This window comes from Cyprinodon tularosa, unplaced genomic scaffold (assembly GCF_016077235.1).
Source record: "Cyprinodon tularosa strain WSP-4 unplaced genomic scaffold, ASM1607723v1 ctg48, whole genome shotgun sequence".
Classification (NCBI taxonomy): Eukaryota; Metazoa; Chordata; class Actinopteri; order Cyprinodontiformes; family Cyprinodontidae; genus Cyprinodon; species Cyprinodon tularosa.
This window is the reverse complement of record NW_024039207.1, coordinates 750,446-771,142: the sequence shown is the minus strand read 5'-3', so window position 1 is coordinate 771,142 and position 20,697 is coordinate 750,446. Positions and strand designations below refer to the sequence as shown.

The window sequence follows — 20,697 nt, the reverse complement described above, 5'->3', positions numbered from 1 at the left end:
GACTTTTATGGACCTTTCTGTCTCGGGCACCATAGACCTCCATTATTTGAATGTCAGCAGACAGCAAGAAGCCTCCCAGATCTCCAGATGCATTTGAGATATCAAAAAAGTACTCCAGAGTTTTGTTCAGCATGGGGGTGAGTAGAAAATGAAGGCTAATCATGTTTTGGGTGTACTATTCCTTTAATGCCTCTTTAAATATTTCAGATCATTGTATAAATGTAAAATATCAGACAAAGAATCTTGATAAAAAAAAAACTCTTATTAACTGATGATCAGTGATGGGAGTAACGGCATTACTAATGCTGTTACCTTTTTTTAGTAATGAGTAATCTAACTAATTACTTTGACTGTAACTATAACGCAGTTACCATTGACGACATCCCGTTACTGCACGTTACTCAGGTCGCACAATGAACCTTTTTTATATAACTAATTACCTTTTCAAAGTAACGTGCCCAACGCTGCTGATGATTGTGTTTATCAAAAAAATAAACACGTCTAAACTGACCTGCCTGTAGAGAAAGAAATGTTTTCTGTATAATTTCAATAAAATGCTGCATTTTTATTTTAGATGTAAAATATTTGTAACCAAAATAAGATGATTGTCTAAAAGACTTTCATAGTTGAAGAAACTTTGAGAAAATATGTATGTATGTTTAAGCATTTTGCAATGGTTTAAAAAGCTATTTAAATTATTTCACTTTACGTCAAAAGTGTCACAAGCAGAGGGACACTTTTATGGAAAGATCTTAAAGATCCAGAACAGTTCTAGGAAAACATGAACTAATAGATTTTCGGATGAATTGTAGGAAAGTCGACCTAAAGACCCATTATATCCTATTTGAAGCTATGGTTCAGCTGGAATATATACTCCAGGTGTTTGAATAAGATTTATTTAGGTTCAAAATGTTGTTTTGTAATGAATAAAGTTATTGAATTTGCTGAACACCTTTTTTAAAAGACTTTGCATCAATCAGCAGATGATCTTTGGTAGTTTGAGCAAAAAACTCTCCTCCATCGCCTTCATTTGAGTTTTTTGATGAAGAGATTTATTGTCCATCAGAACTTTTAATTGTTAGAAAAGTAAATAAACTTCCTGTTTCCTTCTGTTCTGTAGATCAGCAGATATGATAGAAAGGGTTAAACATTACAGCTGCTCAGAAACAGAAAAAGTTCACATAAAGGAGTAAAAATGTTCTTGTTTTTCGTTCACAGCTGATCTGATCTATGGAAAAGTTGGTGGCTCCATTGTTCTGAATCCAGGTCAGATTTCAGAGCCTATTCAGACAGTAACATGGAGGTACAAAATGGACCTCACCTCGAAGGGTTCTTGGCAGGATATTCAAAGTAACGGAGCTTTTAAAGGTAGGTTGACTAGAAAGCTCAAGAACCTGCAGGTTAACATCATCCATGATTTCTTATCCGGATCCTTCTTCCAGGTCGCTGTGACTTTGATAAAACAAGTGGAAGTTTGACCATCAACAGTCTGACTCTAGAGGACAGCGGCAGCTATATAGTTGAGATCAAAAACAAAAATCAAGAGATGAATAAACTCCAGGTTATCAGTGAGTTCAGCAGGTTTGACTGAGGTTTGTTAGGTTTTAACCTGAATCAAGTTGAGATAATCTGTTCCTGTTTCTGTCAGAACCGGTCCCAAAACCCACAGTGTCCATAAAGTACAACCATGAGAAGGATGCCTGGAGTCTGACCTGTGAAGCCCAAGGCACTGCTGACTTTGGACCTGTGACGTATAAATGGAAAACAGGTGACACAGAGTTGTCCACCGACAAGTAGCTGCTGATAACAACGGTATGAGGATGAGAAACCCTGGAAGAACTCAGTAGAACCTTCATGGTTTGGTTTAGAGCTGTTTTCTATTTATTTCTCAGGAGAATAAGGAAAGCTCCTTTTTCTGTGAGTTGGTAAACCCTGTCAGCAGCAGCTCCAGTGCAACAGTGTATAACCCCTTTATCATAGGTGAGTTTAAAATATTCCCATCTATTTTTTATCTTTTCCACCTTCAGCTATCAAAGAAACACAACTGTTAGAAAAATAAATAAAAAAAACTTCTCAAATTCTATCAAAGTTATTCTTGAATACTTTTAATAAAATAAAACATTATTAATTCACATAGGATGTGAAATATTTCAACCCCAGAAGAAAGATGCTTGTCTAAAATTGTTCCCTGGTTTTACAATTTTTCAGAAAATATTTGTGAAGGTTTGACCTTAGCTAATGAGTTTTAACATAAATTTAAACTATTTCACTTTTTTTTCAGAGTGTTAAAAGCAGAGTGACACTTTTATGAGAACATCTTAAAGATCCAGAAACGTTCTTGGAAAACATGAACTAATAGATTTCTGATGAATTTCAGGAAAGTCGACCCAAAAACTCCTTGTATCCTATTTGAAGCCATGAATCAGATGGAATATACACTATATTGCCAAAAGTATTTGCTCACCCATCCAAATTATTGGAATCAGGTGTTCCAATCACTTCCATGGCCACAGGTGTATAAATTCAAGCACCTAGGCATGCAGACTGTTTTTACAAACATTTGTGAAAGAATGGGTCGCTCTCAGGAGCTCAGTGAATTCCAGCGTGGAACTGTGATAGGATGCCACCTGTGCAACAAATCCAGTCGTGAAATTTCCTCGCTCCTAAATATTCCACAGTCAACTGTCAGCTGTATTATAAGAAAATGGAAGTGTTTGGGAACGACAGCAACTCAGCCACGAAGTGGTAGGCCACGTAAACTGACGGAGCGGGGTCAGCGGATGCTGACGCGCATAGTGCGAAGAGGTCGCCAACTTTCTGCAGAGTCAATCACTACAGACCTCCAAACTTCATGTGGCCTTCAGATTAGCTCAAGAACAGTGCGCAGAGAGCTTCATGGAATGGGTTTCCATGGTCGAGCAGCTGCATCCAAGCCATACATCACCAAGTGCAATGCAAAGCGTCGGATGCGGTGGTGTAAAGCACGCCGCCACTGGACTCTAGAGCAGTGGAGACGCGTTCTCTGGAGTGACGAATCGCGCTTCTCCATCTGGCAATCTGATGGACGGGTCTGGGTTTGGCGGTTGCCAGGAGAACGGTACTTGTCTGACTGCATTGTGCCAAGTGTAAAGTTTGGTGGAGGGGGGATTATGGTGTGAGGTTGTTTTTCAGGAGCTGGGCTTGGCCCCTTAGTTCCAGTGAAAGGAACTCTGAATGCTTCAGCATACCAAGACATTTTGGACAATTCCATGCTCCCAACTTTGTGGGAACAGTTTGGAGCTGGCCCCTTCCTCTTCCAACATGACTGTGCACCAGTGCACAAAGCAAGGTCCATAAAGACATGGATGACAGAGTCTGGTGTGGATGAACTTGACTGGCCTGCACAGAGTCCTGACCTCAACCCGATAGAACACCTTTGGGATGAATTAGAGCGGAGACTGAGAGCCAGGCCTTCTCGTCCAACATCAGTGTGCGACCTCACAAATGCGCTTCTGGAAGAATGGTCAAAAATTCCCATAAACACACTCCTAAACCTTGTGGACAGCCTTCCCAGAAGAGTTGAAGCTGTTCTAGCTGCAAAGGGTGGACCGACGTCATATTGAACCCTATGGATTAGGAACGGGATGTCACTTAAGCTCATATGTGAGTCAAGGCAGGTGAGCAAATACTTTTGGCAATATAGTGTACTTCGTGGTTGAATAAGACGATTATTTAGGTTCAACATGCTGTTTTGAATTAATGAATAAATGTATTTAATTTAGCCGAAAACGGGATATTTAGGACTTTGCATCAATCAGCAAATGATCTTTGGTAGTTTAAGCTAAAAACTCTTTCATTTTTAGGAACGAGTAATCTAACTATTTACTTTGACTGTATCTATAACGCAGTTACCATTGCCGAGATCCCACTACTGCACGTTACTCATGTCGCACAATGAACCTTTTTTTCATGATAGGACTCGTGCACGCCTTTTCATGAGATAGATAGATAGATAGATTCATTTCATACACTCACCAGATCTGAATGCCCTGTTAAAAAACTTCACACCCATGATTAGAGGTAATGAAGCCTGATGATATTTACACCGCATCAGATACTGTTCCCCCCATGTTAAGCAGGGGAACGCTATCTGACGGGGTTTATAGGCCCATCAGATAGAGTTCCCCCCTGATGTCATTTACGTTGAGTTGCAATAAATGCAAAACTCTCTGCAGGTTCTTGTCTTTGTCGTCCGCTCTATTCAGCTGGCTTTGAAACACACAGCTGTTGGGAGCTGGAGAAATCCCATCTTTCTCCAGCAGAGTCCGCCGTGGATCCTCTGAGGGAGCCTCCTGCACAGCTGCAGCTCGTCAAGATCATCAGAGGATCCACTATATAAGCTGTCTTCAGACCTTGCCTCAACGCCGCAGTGTTGTTCCAGTTGGTCAGCGCTAAAGCCTAGACCTTTGAGTATCTCCATGACTTTGAATCCAGGTTGGATTCTAACCACTATCTCTGTGTTTCCAGGAAACCCGTGTCTTCTCCGTGAAAGCTCAGGAGGAGCTAACCTGCCGAGCCGACCCTCTGAGCCAAACCCCGAAGATTCTCTGAGAACCTCTAAGCAGCTCAGGACCAGAGCTGGGAAACCAAAGCTAAGGTCTGTTCAAGCTAGACGTGAGACGCTGAAGCAGCAAACGGACTCTGCTGAAGGACACCTCTCCAGAACCAACAGTGACTCTCCTAAAGAGAACCTCAAGAACCCTCAAGGTACAATCAGAGATCACTTGGAAATCAAATCCTGTCAGCAGTCCTTAACCGCTCTGTCTCTCACGCAGACTCCGGTGAAACCAGAACCCAGGCCCGAACCTGTCATCAGTACATTCTGTGTGTTGTGCAAAATAAACGTGTTAAACTTTCATCCCTGTGTCCGTCAAAGTGGTGTTCTGCATAATTGGGTCTCCTTTTGAGTACCCATCATGACAGAACACTGCGGCCAAACTCAAGGCCCAGCAGATCACCTCACCCGTCGTTTGGAGGAACAAGATGCTCAACTACAAGGACAATCCCAAACGCTCCGTGAGTTATACCATCTAGTTGGAACTCATAACCAAATGCTACAGAGTTGTGCTAACTTCCTGAATAGCGCTAATGCTGCATCCGTTCAGCAACCATTTCCGGGTCCAGTCCCTCCCCCGAGGTCACAACCTGTGACGTCATCAGAATTCCGCCCTAGTCTTCCAGAGAAATTCTCCGGTAACATGAAAGATTGCAAAGGATTTTTATTCCAGTGTCGGTTGATTTTTCAGAACTCTCCTGGTAGTTTCTCCACAGATCACAAGAAGATAACGTTCATTCTTTCTCAGTTAACAGGAAGAGCTTTGGACTGGGCTCAGGCAAGATTTGCCACTGACGACAGTTTAAATTGCTGTTTTTCTGACTTCATTGCTGAATTTACCCAGGTTTTCAACCAGGAAACTGACCAAACTATTGATTCCAGAGCTCTTTTCAGCCTTAAACAAGGAAATTCATCGGTGGCAGATTTTTCAATAAACTTCCGGGTTAAGGCGGCAGCTTCCGGATGGAACCAAAGCGCCTTGAAGGGAGCCTTCTTCATGGCACTAAATGAACAGATTAAAGATGAACTAGCAACCCTCGACGAACCAGCTTCCCTCGAAGATTTAATTCGCCTTTCCATTAGGCTTGATAATAGGATTCGAGCCAGAAACAGTTCTAAAAAACTGAGCAATTTCTCTCCTGCCTCTCTTAATGTGACTGTTTGTTCTCCCTCTACAGAGCAGATGCCCACTCAGAGGTCTAAGTCCCAATCTCTACCATTGCTCGTTCAAGCCTCTCATTCGGGGGAAAGGGATTTCGAACCTATGCAGGTGGGGCACACTAGGCTCACTCCAGAGGAGAGACAGAGGCGTTTCCTAAGTAAGCTATGTATCTACTGTGGCGAGAGTGGACACTTCATCGCCTCCTGTCCGGCAAAATCAAAAGCCGGGGCCCGCCACAGGATCTGAGGAGTCTGGCGGGCCAAATAAATACAATAAAATCTCCTCGTTTGTTGCTGCCTGCCACGCTCTTCTGTGATAACCAAAGTCTCTCTTTCTCCGCTTTCATCGACTCAGGCTGTGAGCGTAACCTAATCGACTCAAACCTCGTCCAGCAACTCCAGATTAAAACCGTTCCTCTCTCTCAGCCTCTCAGTGTGTGTGCCATAGACGGAAAAAGACTCCACCGTGTTACCCACCAAACCCAGCCCCTCGAGCTACTTCTGTCAGGTAACCACCGAGAGACTATAACTTTCTTTGTTTTTCCCTCTGCATGTTCCCCGCTGGTCCTCGGATTCGAGTGGTTGGAGAAACATAACCCTCACATTAATTGGACTAAACGTCTTCTGGAATCATGGTCCACTACGTGCCACGAAACCTGCCTTCGTTCTGCTGCCCCTATGGTGGGGCCTCCTAGTGGTGGGGGGGAGATGGACTCTCCTGACCTTTCTTCAGTTCCCTCTGAGTACCATGACTTAGCCCCTGTCTTCAGTAAGGTCAGTACGACGTCCTTACCTCCACACAGACCATACGATTGCGCCATTGAACTTTTACCTGGTGCACCTCTTCCTAGCAGCAGATTGTATAACATTTCCAAGCCCGAAAGAGAAACAATGGAAAAATACATCAACGAATCTTTAGCTGCTGGAATAATTCGCCCTTCATCCTCTCCATTGGGCGCCGGTTTCTTCTTCGTGGGCAAGAAGGATGGTTCCCTGAGACCCTGTATTGATTATCGAGGTTTGAATCAGATCACAATTAAATATAAATACCCACTGCCTCTTCTCGCCTCTGCTTTTGAACCTGTACAGGGTGCAACAGTGTTTTCCAAGCTGGACTTAAGAAACGCCTATCATCTCCTTAGGATACGAGAGGGCGATGAATGGAAAACTGCCTTTAAGACACCCTTGGGTCAATTCGAATACCTGGTGATGCCCTTCGGTTTAACTAACGCTCCTGCCTGCTTTCAGGCTTTGGTTAATGATGTTCTCAGAGATTTCCTCAACGTGTTTGTTTTTGTGTACATCGATGACATTCTCATCTATTCCAAGGACCTCCAGGAACACAAGAGACATGTCCGTCTTGTCTTACAGAGACTACTGGAAAATAAACTGTTCGTGAAAGCCGAGAAGTGCGAATTCCATCAACCTTCAGTCACCTTTTTGGGGTTTGTGCTCGAGGGCGGCCAGGTAAAACCTTCAGAAGACAAGATCAAAGCAGTTTTAGACTGGCCAGTTCCTGAAAATCGAAAACAGCTACAGAGGTTTTTAGGGTTCGCTAACTTCTACCGTCGATTCATCAGAAACTACAGTCAAACTGCCCTTCCTTTAACATCTCTGACTTCCATTAAACGAACTTTTCAGTGGACTCCCGAGGCTCAAGCCGCCTTTGAGAAACTCAAATCCTTGTTTTCTAGAGCTCCCGTTCTGATACAACCTGACCCAACAAAACAGTTCATCCTTGAGGTGGACGCTTCTGATTCTGGGGTTGGAGCGGTTCTCTCCCAGAGGCTCGACTCTGATCAGAAGATACACCCATGTGCTTTCTTCTCTCGTAGACTCTCTTCCGCAGAACAGAACTATGACGTGGGTGACCGAGAGCTCCTGGCTATTAAGTTGGCGTTGGAAGAATGGAGACATTGGCTGGAGGGAGCTGAGCATCCGGTTCTTGTATGGACAGACCACAAGAACCTGGCTTACATCCAGTCAACCAAGCAGGCAAATCCTCGCCAGTCCAGGTGGTCAATCTTCTTCTCACGTTTTAACCTAATCATTTCCTACAGACCCGGATCCAAGAACGTGAAGCCCGATTCTCTCTCTCGTCTCTACTCCGTCGATCATCCAGAGACTCCTGAACCTGTCCTCCCAGCTTCATGTACCATTGGAGTGGTCAATTGGGAGATAACGGATCTTATCAACTCTGCCCTAGCCACAGAACCAGATCCAGGTACCGGCCCGCCTAATCGTTCTTATGTCCCATCATCTGTCAGGTCCCGTCTGATCCAGTGGATGCATGCCGCCAAATTCACCGCTCATCCAGGAGTGAGTAGAACAGTTGCTCTCATCTCCAGGCGCTTCTGGTGGCCCACACTCCACAAAGACGTTAAGGAGTATGTGTTGGCTTGCTCCACATGTGCCCGCAACAAGGCCTCACACCAACCTCCTTCAGGCCTGCTTCAACCACTACCTGTTCCCTCGCGTCCTTGGTCCCACATTGCCATTGATTTTGTCACCGGTCTCCCTGTCTCCCGAGGTATGTCCACCATCCTAACTATTGTTGATCGTTTCTCGAAGTCTTGCCATCTAGTACCCCTCAGGAAACTTCCCACGGCCTTCCAGACAGCCCAGCTACTTATTAAACATGTTTTCCGACTTCATGGCATTCCCCAGGAAATCCTCTCGGACAGAGGTCCACAATTCATCTCTCAGGTATGGAAGGCTTTCTGTTCTGCTCTCGGTTGCAAACCTTCACTCACTTCAGGTTACCACCCTCAATCCAACGGCCAGACAGAACGTATGAACCAGCAGCTGGAATCCACCCTCCGCTGTCTCACCTCCAATAACCCCGTGGATTGGAGTCAATACCTCCCGTGGATAGAATACGCCCACAACTCTCTCCGTTCTGCATCCACTGGACAGTCCCCATTTCAGGTCAGTCTCGGATATCAACCACCTCTTTTCCCCGCAGATGAGAGAGAGATATCGGTGCTGTCTGTCAATCATCACATTCGCCGTTGCCAGAGGATTTGGAGGGAAACCATCGCCACACTCAATCAGTCAACAGCATCTGCTAAACGTTTCGCCGACGCCAAGAGACGTCCCGCCCCCGAGTACTCAGAGGGCCAGGAGGTGTGGCTCTCCACTCGGGACATCCCCCTCAAGGGGATGTCTCGAAAACTCTCCCCGAGATTCATCGGACCCTTTAGGATTTCTCGAGTCATCAACCCCTCAGCTGTTCGTCTCCAGTTACCTCAGTCCCTCCGGATCCACCCCACTTTCCACGTGTCCCAGATCAAGCCTGTCTCTCCGAGCCCTCTGTGCCCTCCGTCCGACTCCCCACCACCCGCCCTGGAGGTCGATGGCCATCCGGCCTTCACAGTGCGCCGCATCGTGGACTCCCGTCGACGAGGTCGCGGATGGCAGTACCTCGTCGACTGGGAGGGCTACGGACCGGAGGATCGCCAGTGGGTCCCAGGCTCGTACATCCTCGATCCGGCACTCATCGAGGAGTACGAGCGTTCCCGCCCATCAACCTCTTCCGGACCGCCAAGGGGCGGTCGTTGAGGGGGGGGGTACTGTTGGGAGCTGGAGAAATCCCATCTTTCTCCAGCAGAGTCCGCCGTGGATCCTCTGAGGGAGCCTCCTGCACAGCTGCAGCTCGTCAAGATCATCAGAGGATCCACTATATAAGCTGTCTTCAGACCTTGCCTCAACGCTGCAGTGTTGTTCCAGTTGGTCAGCGCTAAAGCCTAGAACTTTGAGTATCTCCATGACTTTGAATCCAGGTTGGATTCTAACCACTATCTCTGTGTTTCCAGGAAACCCGTGTCTTCTCCGTGAAAGCTCAGGAGGAGCTAACCTGCCGAGCCGACCCTCTGAGCCAAACCCCGAAGATTCTCTGAGAACCTCTAAGCAGCTCAGGACCAGAGCTGGGAAACCAAAGCTAAGGTCTGTTTAAGCTAGACGTGAGACGCTGAAGCAGCAAACGGACTCTGCTGAAGGACACCTCTCCAGAACCAACAGTGACTCTCCTAAAGAGAACCTCAAGAACCCTCAAGGTACAATCAGAGCTCACTTGGAAATCAAATCCTGTCAGCAGTCCTTAACCGCTCTGTCTCTCACGCAGACTCCGGTGAAACCAGAACCCAGGCCCGAACCTGTCATCAGTACATTCTGTGTGTTGTGCAAAATAAACGTGTTAAACTTTCATCCCTGTGTCCGTCAAAGTGGTGTTCTGCATAATTGGGTCTCCTTTTGAGTACCCATCATGACAACAGCGAGAAGGTGGGGGCCAGGTGGTGAGGGTTACGGGGACGAGAAACGCAAAAGTAACACAATAGTTACTTTCACTAGTAACTAGTTACTTTTACTGTGGAGTAACTCAGTTACTTTTTGAGCGAAGTAACTAATAACTATAACTAATTACTTTTTCAAAGTAACGTGCCGAACACTGCTGATGATTGTGTTTATCAAGAAAATAAACCAGTCTAAACGAACTAGTGGGAGTGGATAAATGGGTGAAAGCAAATAAGCTGGTATTGAATACAGCAAAAACTAACAGCATGATTGTGAGGTCAAATTACAACATAAATAGTAATCATATATTGAAGATTAATATCAATAACGTCTCGATAAGGAATGTACATGAGGCCAAGCTTCTGGGAGTGACGGTTGATAACAAGTTATTATGGAGAAAACATATTAATAACATGATTGCAAAGATGGGTAGAGGAATCACAGTCATAGGAAGACATGCAACCTTTATGTCCCCAAATATTCTTAAAATGATAATCCAATCATTGATATTTTCTCAACTGGATTACTGCCCAGTGGTTTGGTCAAATGCCCCTGGAGAGATGCTACATAAACTACAACAACATGTACAAAATAGAGCTGCCCCAATAATACTGAAGTGTGATTTAAGGACAAATATAACAATGCATAAAAAGTTAAACTGGTTGTTGGTTAAAGACAGACTTTCATACTCATTGACTGTTATGATTAGAAATGTATCTGTTTAAAAACACCTTATATTTTATTTACAAACCTTACTTTTAGTTCGGAGAATCACGAATACAGTACATGACTAGACATGCAACTGAAGGAAACTTTAGTTTGCCTAAAGCAAAGTCAAATGCCTTAATAAGAACTGTTATGTATAGAGGTATGAAAGCATGGAATTTACTGACAAATTGCATTAAATTGATAACTGATTTAAGGAAATTTAAAAGATCATTGAAAGAACATTTATTAAATATAGAGGTGGTCTCATAAAACACAATTAGGACTGTGAGGGAGTACACAGTCTTCTTCACTTGCTGTGCTTTGTAGTTTGTTTTGATTAGTTTGGATTGTTTCTGTGTATGTATATGGGTATGTATGTATATGTATATATGTATGCAGTGTTGTGCCTGAACGCGTTCATTGAACGAAAGTTCATGAACTCGTTCATATTTTGGGCGAACGTGAACTGAACGTACTGCATTACTGCCTGATGAACGTTATTGTGAACTCGTTCATTCTGGTGTCTGTGAACGGCACGCTCTCTCAGTTCAACTCCGTTCAATAGGTTGCCAGATTTCTATAAAGCCCTCCAGGCGAAACCCCGGCTAAATCAAACCGTAAACAGGCCTTAATATGTAGCGGGAAAAACACCCAATCTGGCAACAGCAGCTACCAGTGTCGTAGCCTACAGCCGCGTGCGTCATCAAAACAAAATGCAGCGTGGAAGCCACAGCAGCATGGAGGCGACTTAAAACAGGTTTATGACCAGGTGGTCGGTGAGGATGATGGCAACAAGTTTGCCCGCCGGCTTTCAGTAAAAAAATCCGCACTTCAGTAACCTTAAATTCCTACCTCAGCCTGGTCCCTCAGTTTGTGTTAGTAAAATCTTCTTGAGCGGAGGTCCTCAACAGGGGATCCGCGACCCCTAGAGGGTCTACGGAGGTACTGCATGAGGGTCTGCATGGTTAGTTGATATTTTTATATTCCCCCCCTGCATTTTTTTCCCCCACTAATTGAAATGTCTTTAAATACTCATTAACATGAAATCAACACACTGTAGTAAACAGATAAATGGAGGCAGAAGATGTCTTTCAGTCATCAATGCTCACATTCAGCGACACACAGGAGCTCTTTCAAGCTGGGCACCGTTTCCTTCACAACACCTGTCCCATCAACCAGGAATCAGAATCAGAAAAACTTTAATAATCCCAGGGAGAAATTAATTTCTTTACATTACTCCATCTGTAATAGAGTGACTATAGGACACAATTTCATACAATATATATAAATAGGGGGTCCCCGCTCCATCTCGCCATCAGTTTGGGGGTCCTTGGTCTGGAAAACATAGAAGACCCCTGTTCTTGAGGGTTTTACTATCCATGTAACTTGTTTGTTAAACCTGCCTGGTATAATTTTCCAGGATTCCAGTATTCCTTTTTAGTATGTATTGAAATGGAATTTCAAATGGAAAAAATTATTAAAATAAAAAAAAAACATTTGCACCTTAAAGACTACTTTCCTATTTTTCTTTTAATAATTACTCATAAAAAAGACCATTCAAGCAGCACATTTTTCCTGATGTTTTTGAGAATATACTGTAGGGGTGAAAGCTGCAGCTGCTACTAGTGTGAAGTGAATGGACAGCAACAAAGCATTAAAGCAACAATGGGGAAATGCTGTCCCCTCAATGTTAATGTAAACCCTGGTTGGATAAGGATTCAAAACTGGATATGAAGATGAAATCTGACGCACAGTTTCAGTGTTACGACTGATAAAATAATTGCTGTCTGTGGTTCTACAGTAGGCTATGGTGTAATTGAGCAATATATGAAAAAAAAAAAAAGAACTATGAACTAGTTCGTTTTTTGGAATTGTGAACTATGAACTGAACTAGTTCATTTTAAAATGTGTGAACTGAACTTTGAACTAGTTCACGTAGAAAGAGAACTTTCCCAACACTGTATGTATGAGTATGTATGTTTGTATGTATTTATGTATATGTATAGATTATGGGAGATGTTGTTTAATGTCCATATAATTTTATTTCATTTTTATTTTTTTATTTCACCTTTTTTGTTGGACCCCAGGAAGAATAGCTGTAGCTTGCTACAGCTAATGGGGATCTTAAATAAACTAACTAAACTAACTAAATCGACCTGCCTGTAGAGAAAGAAATGTTTTCTGTATAATTTCAATAAAATGCTGCATTTTTATTTTAGATGTAAAATATTTGAAACCAAAATAAGATGATTGTCTAAAAGACTTTCATAGTTGAAGAAACCTTGACAAAATATGTATGTATGTTTAAGCATTTTACAATGGTTCAAAAAGTTATTTTTAAATTATTTCACTTTACGTCAAAAGTGTTAAAAGCAGAGGGACACTTTTATGGAAAGATCTTAAAGATCCAGAACAGTTCTAGGAAAACATGAACTAATAGATTTTGGATGAATTGTAGGAAAGTCGACCTAAAGACCCGTTATATCCTATTTGAAGCTATGGATCAGCTGGAATATATACTCCAGGTGTTTGAATAAGATTTATTTAGGTTCAAAATGTTGTTTTGTAAAGAATAAAGTTATTGAATTTGCTGAACACCTCTTTTAATAACTTTGCATCAATCAGCAGATGATCTTTGGTAGTTTGAGCAAAAAACTCTCCTCCATCGCCTTCATTTGAGTTTTTTGATGCAGAGATTTATTGTCCATCAGAACTTTTAAATGTTAGGAAAGTGAATAAACTTCCTGTTTCCTTCTGTTCTGTAGATCAGCAGATATGATAGAAAGGGTTAAACATTACAGCTGCTCAGAAACAGAAAAAGTTCACATGAAGGAGTAAAAATTTTCTTGTTTTTCATTCACAGCTGATCTGATCTATGGAAAAGTTGGTGGCTCCATTGTTCTGATTCCAGGTCAGATTTCAGAGCCTATTGAGAAAGTAAAATGGAGGTACAAAATGGACCTCACCTCAAAGGGTTCTTGGCAGGATATTCAAAGTGATGAAGCTTTTAAAGGTAAGTTGACTTTAAAACCAAAGAACCTGCAGATTAACATCATCCATGATGTCTTTATCTGGATCCTGCTTCCAGGTCGCTGTGACTTTGATAAAACAAGTGGAAGTTTGACCATCAACAGTCTGACTCTAGAGGACAGCGGCAGCTACATAGTTGAGATCAACAACAAAGTTTTGGAGATGAAGAAACTCCAGGTTATCAGTGAGTTCAGCAGGTTTGACTGAGGTTTGTTAGGTTTTAACCTGAATCAAGTTGAGATAATCTGTTCCTGTTTCTGTCAGAACCGGTCCCAAAACCCACAGTGTCCATAAAGTACAACCATGAGAAGGATGCCTGGAGTCTCACCTGTGAAGCCCAAGTCACTGCTGACTTTGGACCTGTGACGTATAAATGGAAAACAGGTGACACAGAGTTGTCCACCGACAAGGAGCTGCTGATAACAACGGTATGAGGATGAGAAACCCTGGAAGAACTCAGTAGAACCTTCATGGTTTGGTTTAGAGCTGTTTTCTATTTATTTCTCAGGAGAATAAGGAAAGCTCCTTTTTCTGTGAGTTGGTAAACCCTGTCAGCAGCAGCTCCAGTGAAACAGTGGAAAACCCCTTTATCACAGGTGAGAGGAAAACATTCCCGTCTATTCTTTATCTTTTCCACCTTCAGCTTTTGAAGAAACACAACTTTCAGAAAAATAAATAAAAAAAAACTTCAAATTCTTTCAAAATTATTCTTGTATACTTTTAATAATATAAAACGTATTAATTCACATAGGATGTGAAATATTTCGACCCCCCAAAAAAAGATGCTTGCCTAAAAGTTCCTGGTTTTACAATTTTTCAAAAAATATTTATAAAGGTTTGACTTTAGCTAATGAGTTTGAAAAAAAAGTGAGATAGTTGAAATTTATGTTCAGATTGTTAAAAGCAGAGGGACAGTTTTATGAGAAAATCTTAAAGATTTCACAAACGTTCTTGGAAAACATGAATTATTCGATTTCTGATGAATTTCAGGAAAGTCAACCCAAAAACTCCTTACAGTATATCCTATTTGAAACCGTGTATCAGCTAGAATATACTCCAGGTGGCTAAATAAGATGATTATTTAGGTTCAAAATGGTGTTTTGAATTATTGAATAAATGTATTTAATTTAGCTGAAAACGAGATATTTAAGACTTTGCATCAATCAGCAGATGATCTTTGGTAGTTTATGATTAAAAAATCTCTCCTCCATCGCCTTCATTTGAGTTTTTTGATGCAGAGATTTATTGTCTATCAGAAATTTTAAATGTTAGGAAAGTGAATAAACTTCCTGTTTCCTTCTGTTCTATAGATCAGCAGATATGATAGAAAGGGTTAAAAATTATAGCTGCTCAGAAACAGAAAAAGTTCACATTAAGGAGTAAAAATGTTCTTGTTTTTCATTCACAGCTGATCTGATCTATGGAAAAGTTGGTGGCTCCATTGTTCTGAAACCAGGTCAGATTCCAGAGACCATCAAGAAAGTAACATGGAGGCACAAAGTTGACCTCACCTCAAAGGGTTCTTGGCAGGATATTCAAAGTGAAAAAGCATTTAAAGGTAAGTAGACTTAAAAACCAAAGAACCTGCAGATTAACATCATCCATGATGTCTTTATCTGGATCCTGCTTCCAGGTCGCTGTGACTTTGATAAAACAAGTGGAAGTTTGACCATCAACCGTCTGACTCTAAAGGACAGCGGCAGCTACAGACCTGAGATCAACAACAAAGTTCTGGAGATGAAGGAACTCCAGGTTATCAGTGAGTTCAGCAGGTTTGACTGAGGTTTGTTAGGTTTTAACCTGAATCCAGTTGAGATAATCTATTCCTGTTTTTGTCAGAACCGGTCCCAAAACCCACAGTGTCCATAAAGTACAACCATGAGAAGGATGCCTGGAGTCTCACCTGTGAAGCCCAAGTCACTGCTGACTTTGGACCTGTGACGTATAAATGGAAAACAGGTGACACAGAGTTGTCCACCGACAAGGAGCTGCTGATAACAACGGTATGAGGATGAGAAACCCTGGAAGAACTCAGTAGAACCTTCATGGTTTGGTTTAGAGCTGTTTTCTATTTATTTCTCAGGAGAATAAGGAAAGCTCCTTTTTCTGTGAGTTGGTAAACCCTGTCAGCAGCAGCTCCAGTGAAATAATGGATAACCCTTTTATCAGAGGTGAGATTAAAACTATCCCATCTATGTATGTTTTATTTATGTTTTTCACCTTCAGTCAAAAGAAACACCAACTTCATGTTGAGATTATCTGATATTCAGTGAAGTTAACATGTTTTTACTTCATAAAAGATTTATTGTTCTGTACTTTTTTTTTTATCCCACTTATATTTTTCAGATCATCAAATAAATGTAAAATATCAGACAAACAGAACCTGAATAAAAACAGGTGTAGACTCTAACTAGGCCACTCCAATACCTTTACTGATTTTTTTTTTTCATCATTCAGAGGTGAACTTCTTGGTGTCCTTTACCACGTTCTCCTACTGAGAAACCAAGGCACTTTGGGCTTAAAGGGGAACGCCGTTTTTTTTTACATCGGGTCCTTGATTCTAGGTTATTACATCATGTTCTACTCACCCATATTAGTTTTGTGTCATTTGGAGCTGTTCTGAAGATATTCCATTAGGTTATATCCAAGTAACGTCTTCTTATGGCCAACGAGTTGAAGGCACAAACTAAACTGTTTATAATTTATTCTTTATGGTACGCCAGCATTCATAACATGTAGGCGAATCACTGTCCCTCAGACATCCACGGTTATATTTGTTGTATTTATATTTTTTAAAACAAAGCGGAGTGTGTATGACGTCATCCGCGTGCGCCGGCTACCATTCATTCATTCTGTCTGCTGAACTGCTGCTAGTTTTACTCACATGCCTGGAAGATGTCTAGTGCTACTACCACAGATGATCTCGCTCTCGAAATGGAATTTAGATTAGCTAGCCGAATGAATAGAAGAGGTAGAGCGTAGCCGGCTTTGGCCCGGGCTGCCCGTTACGACTCCAGTCTGGCACGTTGTCTTTTATGGATTTATTGTAGAGAGCACAATTCATCTTTGGAAAACTTTTTAAATGACATTAAAATGATTTTAGTATAGTTTTAGTAAAACACAGCATTTTCATTTCATATTAGATGTGAAATATTTAAACTCAAAATAAGAAGGTATTTAAAGAAGTACTTTGGTTTTACAAACTTTGAAGAAAGGTTTCTGTTGGATTGATCAAAAGTTTTACAAAAGTTTAGAACATTTTCTTTGAAATAATTGAAATATATGTAAAAAAAATTGCAAATGCAGGGTAACAATTTTATGATAACATCTTAGAGATCCATAAAAGTTCTTAGAAAACCTGAACTATTAGGTTTCTGATGAATTTCAAGAAGGTCGACCCAAAAACTCCTTATATCCAATTTGAAGCAGTGAATCAGCTGGAATATACTCCAGATGGTTGAATAAGATGATTATTTAGGTTCAAAATGTTGTTTTTAATTAATTAAATTATTGAATTATCTGAACACCAGATATTTAAGACTTTGCATCAATCAGCAGATGATCTTTGGTAGTTTATGATTAAAAAATCTCTCCTCCATCGCCTTCATTTGAGTTTTTTGATGCAGAGATTTATTGTCTATCAGAAATTTTAAATGTTAGGAAAGTGAATAAACTTCCTGTTTCCTTCTGTTCTATAGATCAGCAGATATGATAGAAAGGGTTAAAAATTACAGCTGCTCAGAAACAGAAAAAGTTCACATGAAGGAGTAAAAATGTTCTTGTTTTTCATTCACAGCTGATCTGATCTATGGAAAAGTTGGTGGCTCCATTGTTCTGAAACCAGGTCAGATTCCAGAGACCATCAAGAAAGTAACATGGAGGCACAAAGTTGACCTCACCTCAAAGGGTTCTTGGCAGGATATTCAAAGTGAAAAAGCATTTAAAGGTAAGTAGACTTAAAAACCAAAGAACCTGCAGATTAACATCATCCATGATGTCTTTATCTGGATCCTGCTTCCAGGTCGCTGTGACTTTGATAAAACAAGTGGAAGTTTGACCATCAACAGTCTGACTCTAAAGGACAGCGGCAGCTACATAGCTGAGATCAACAACAAAGTTCTGGAGATGAAGGAACTCCAGGTTATCAGTGAGTTCAGCAGGTTTGACTGAGGTTTGTTAGGTTTTAACCTGAATCCAGTTGAGATAATCTGTTCCTGTTTCTGTCAGAACCGGTCCCAAAACCCACAGTGTCCATAAAGTACAACCATGAGAAGGATGCCTGGAGTCTCACCTGTGAAGCCCAAGTCACTGCTGACTTTGGACCTGTGACGTATAAATGGAAAACAGGTGACACAGAGTTGTCCACCGACAAGGAGCTGCTGATAACAACGGTATGAGGATGAGAAACCCTGGAAGAACTCAGTAGAACCTTCATGGTTTGGTTTAGAGCTGTTTTCTATTTATTTCTCAGGAGAATAAGGAAAGCTCCTTTTTCTGTGAGTTGGTAAACCCTGTCAGCAGCAGCTCCAGTGAAATAATGGATAACCCTTTTATCAGAGGTGAGATTAAAACTATCCCATCTATGTATGTTTTATTTATGTTTTTCACCTTCAGTCAAAAGAAACACCAACTTCATGTTGAGATTATCTGATATTCAGTGAAGTTAACATGTTTTTACTTCATAAAAGATTTATTGTTCTGTACTTTTTTTTTTATCCCACTTATATTTTTCAGATCATCAAATAAATGTAAAATATCAGACAAACAGAACCTGAATAAAAACAGGTGTAGACTCTAACTAGGCCACTCCAATACCTTTACTGATTTTTTTTTTTCATCATTCAGAGGTGAACTTCTTGGTGTCCTTTACCACGTTCTCCTACTGAGAAACCAAGGCACTTTGGGCTTAAAGGGGAACGCCGTTTTTTTTTACATCGGGTCCTTGATTCTAGGTTATTACATCATGTTCTACTCACCCATATTAGTTTTGTGTCATTTGGAGCTGTTCTGAAGATATTCCATTAGGTTATATCCAAGTAACGTCTTCTTATGGCCAACGAGTTGAAGGCACAAACTAAACTGTTTATAATTTATTCTTTATGGTACGCCAGCATTCATAACATGTAGGCGAATCACTGTCCCTCAGACATCCACGGTTATATTTGTTGTATTTATATTTTTTAAAACAAAGCGGAGTGTGTATGACGTCATCCGCGTGCGCCGGCTACCATTCATTCATTCTGTCTGCTGAACTGCTGCTAGTTTTACTCACATGCCTGGAAGATGTCTAGTGCTACTACCACAGATGATCTCGCTCTCGAAATGGAATTTAGATTAGCTAGCCGAATGAATAGAAGAGGTAGAGCGTAGCCGCCTTTGGCCCGGGCTGCCCGTTACGACTCCAGTCTGGCACGTTGTCTTTTATGGATTTATTGTAGAGAGCACAATTCATCTTTGGAAAACTTTTTAAATGACATTAAAATGATTTTAGTATAGTTTTAGTAAAACACAGCATTTTCATTTCATATTAGATGTGAATTATTTGGACTCAAAATAAGAAGCTATTTAAAGAAGTGCTTTGATTTTACAAACTTTGAAGAAAGGTTCATGTTGGATTGATCATTTACAAAAGTTTAGAACATTTTCTTTGAAATAATTGAAATATATGTTAAAAAATTACAAAAGCAGGGTAACAATTTTATGATAACATCTTAGAGATCCATAAAAGTTCTTAGAAAACATGAACTATTAGGTTTCTGATGAATTTCAAGGTCGACCCAAAAACTCCTTATATCCAATTTGAAGCCATGAATCAGCTGGAATATACTCCAGGTGGTTGAATAAGATTATTATTTAGGTTCAAAATGTTGTTTTTAATGAATTAAATTATTGAATTTGCTGAACACCAGATATTTCAGACTTTGCATCAATCAGCAGATGATCTTTGGTAGTTTAAGCTAAAAACTCTCCTCCATCGCCTTCATTTGAGTTTTTTGATGCAGAAATGTATTGTCTATCAGAAATTTTAAATGTTAGAAAAGTGAATAAACTTCCTGTTTCCTTCTGTTCTGTAGATCAGCAGATATGATAGAAAGGGTTAAACATTACAGCTGCTGAGAAACAGAAAAAGTTCAGATGAAGGAGTAAAAATGTTCTTGGTTTTCATTCACAGCTAAACTGATCAATGGAAAAGTTGGTGGCTCCATTGTTCTGAAACCAGGTCAGATTTCAGAGCCCATCCAGACAGTAACATGGAGGCACAAAGTGGACCTCACCTCAAAGGGTTCTTGGCAGGATATTAAAAGTTGCAAACATTTTAAACGTAAGTTGACTAGAAAGCTCAAGAACCTACAGATTAACATCATCCATGATGTCTTTATCTGGATCCTGCTTCCAGGTCGCTGTGACTTTGATAAAACAAGTGGAAGTTTGACCATCAACAGTCTGACTCTAGAGGACAGCGGCAGCTACATAGCTGAGATCAACAACAAAGTTCTGGAGAAGAAGAAACTCCAGGTTATCAGTGAGTTCAGCAGGTTTGACTGAGGTTTGTTAGGTTTTAACCTGAATCAAGTTGAGATAATCTGTTCCTGTCTCTGTCAGAACCGGTCCCAAAACCCACAGTGTCCATAAAGTGCAATAAGGAAAAGACCAGCTATAGTCTGACCTGTGAAGCCCAAGTCACTGCTGACTTTGGACCTGTGACGTATAAATGGAAAACAGGTGACACAGAGTTGTCCACCGACAAGGAGCTGCTGATAACAACGGTATGAGGATGAGAAACCCTGGAAGAACTCAGTAGAACCTTCATGGTTTGGTTTAGAGCTGTTTTCTATTTATTTCTCAGGAGAATAAGGAAAGCTCCTTTTTCTGTGAGTTGGTAAACCCTGTCAGCAGCTGCTCCAGTGAAA

The 20,697-nt window shown here is 41.2% G+C and overlaps 1 protein-coding gene across 1 annotated transcript in view; it reads left to right on the top strand.

Annotated features, from left to right (window-relative positions):
• The window catches only part of LOC119794439, a 96,254-nt gene extending 75,695 nt beyond the window's left edge, over positions 1 to 20,559 (top strand). The window contains exons 13-26 of the mRNA XM_038302016.1: positions 13,620 to 13,769; positions 13,845 to 13,970; positions 14,051 to 14,214; positions 14,295 to 14,382; positions 15,195 to 15,344; positions 15,420 to 15,545; positions 15,626 to 15,789; positions 15,870 to 15,957; positions 17,583 to 17,732; positions 17,808 to 17,933; positions 18,014 to 18,177; positions 18,258 to 18,345; positions 20,184 to 20,309; positions 20,390 to 20,559. Coding sequence (XP_038157944.1) covers positions 13,620 to 13,769; positions 13,845 to 13,970; positions 14,051 to 14,214; positions 14,295 to 14,382; positions 15,195 to 15,344; positions 15,420 to 15,545; positions 15,626 to 15,789; positions 15,870 to 15,957; positions 17,583 to 17,732; positions 17,808 to 17,933; positions 18,014 to 18,177; positions 18,258 to 18,345; positions 20,184 to 20,309; positions 20,390 to 20,559 — 1,880 coding nt within the window. The remainder of the gene's footprint in view (positions 1 to 13,619; positions 13,770 to 13,844; positions 13,971 to 14,050; positions 14,215 to 14,294; positions 14,383 to 15,194; positions 15,345 to 15,419; positions 15,546 to 15,625; positions 15,790 to 15,869; positions 15,958 to 17,582; positions 17,733 to 17,807; positions 17,934 to 18,013; positions 18,178 to 18,257; positions 18,346 to 20,183; positions 20,310 to 20,389) is intronic.
• The last annotated feature ends 138 nt before the right edge of the window (positions 20,560 to 20,697 follow it).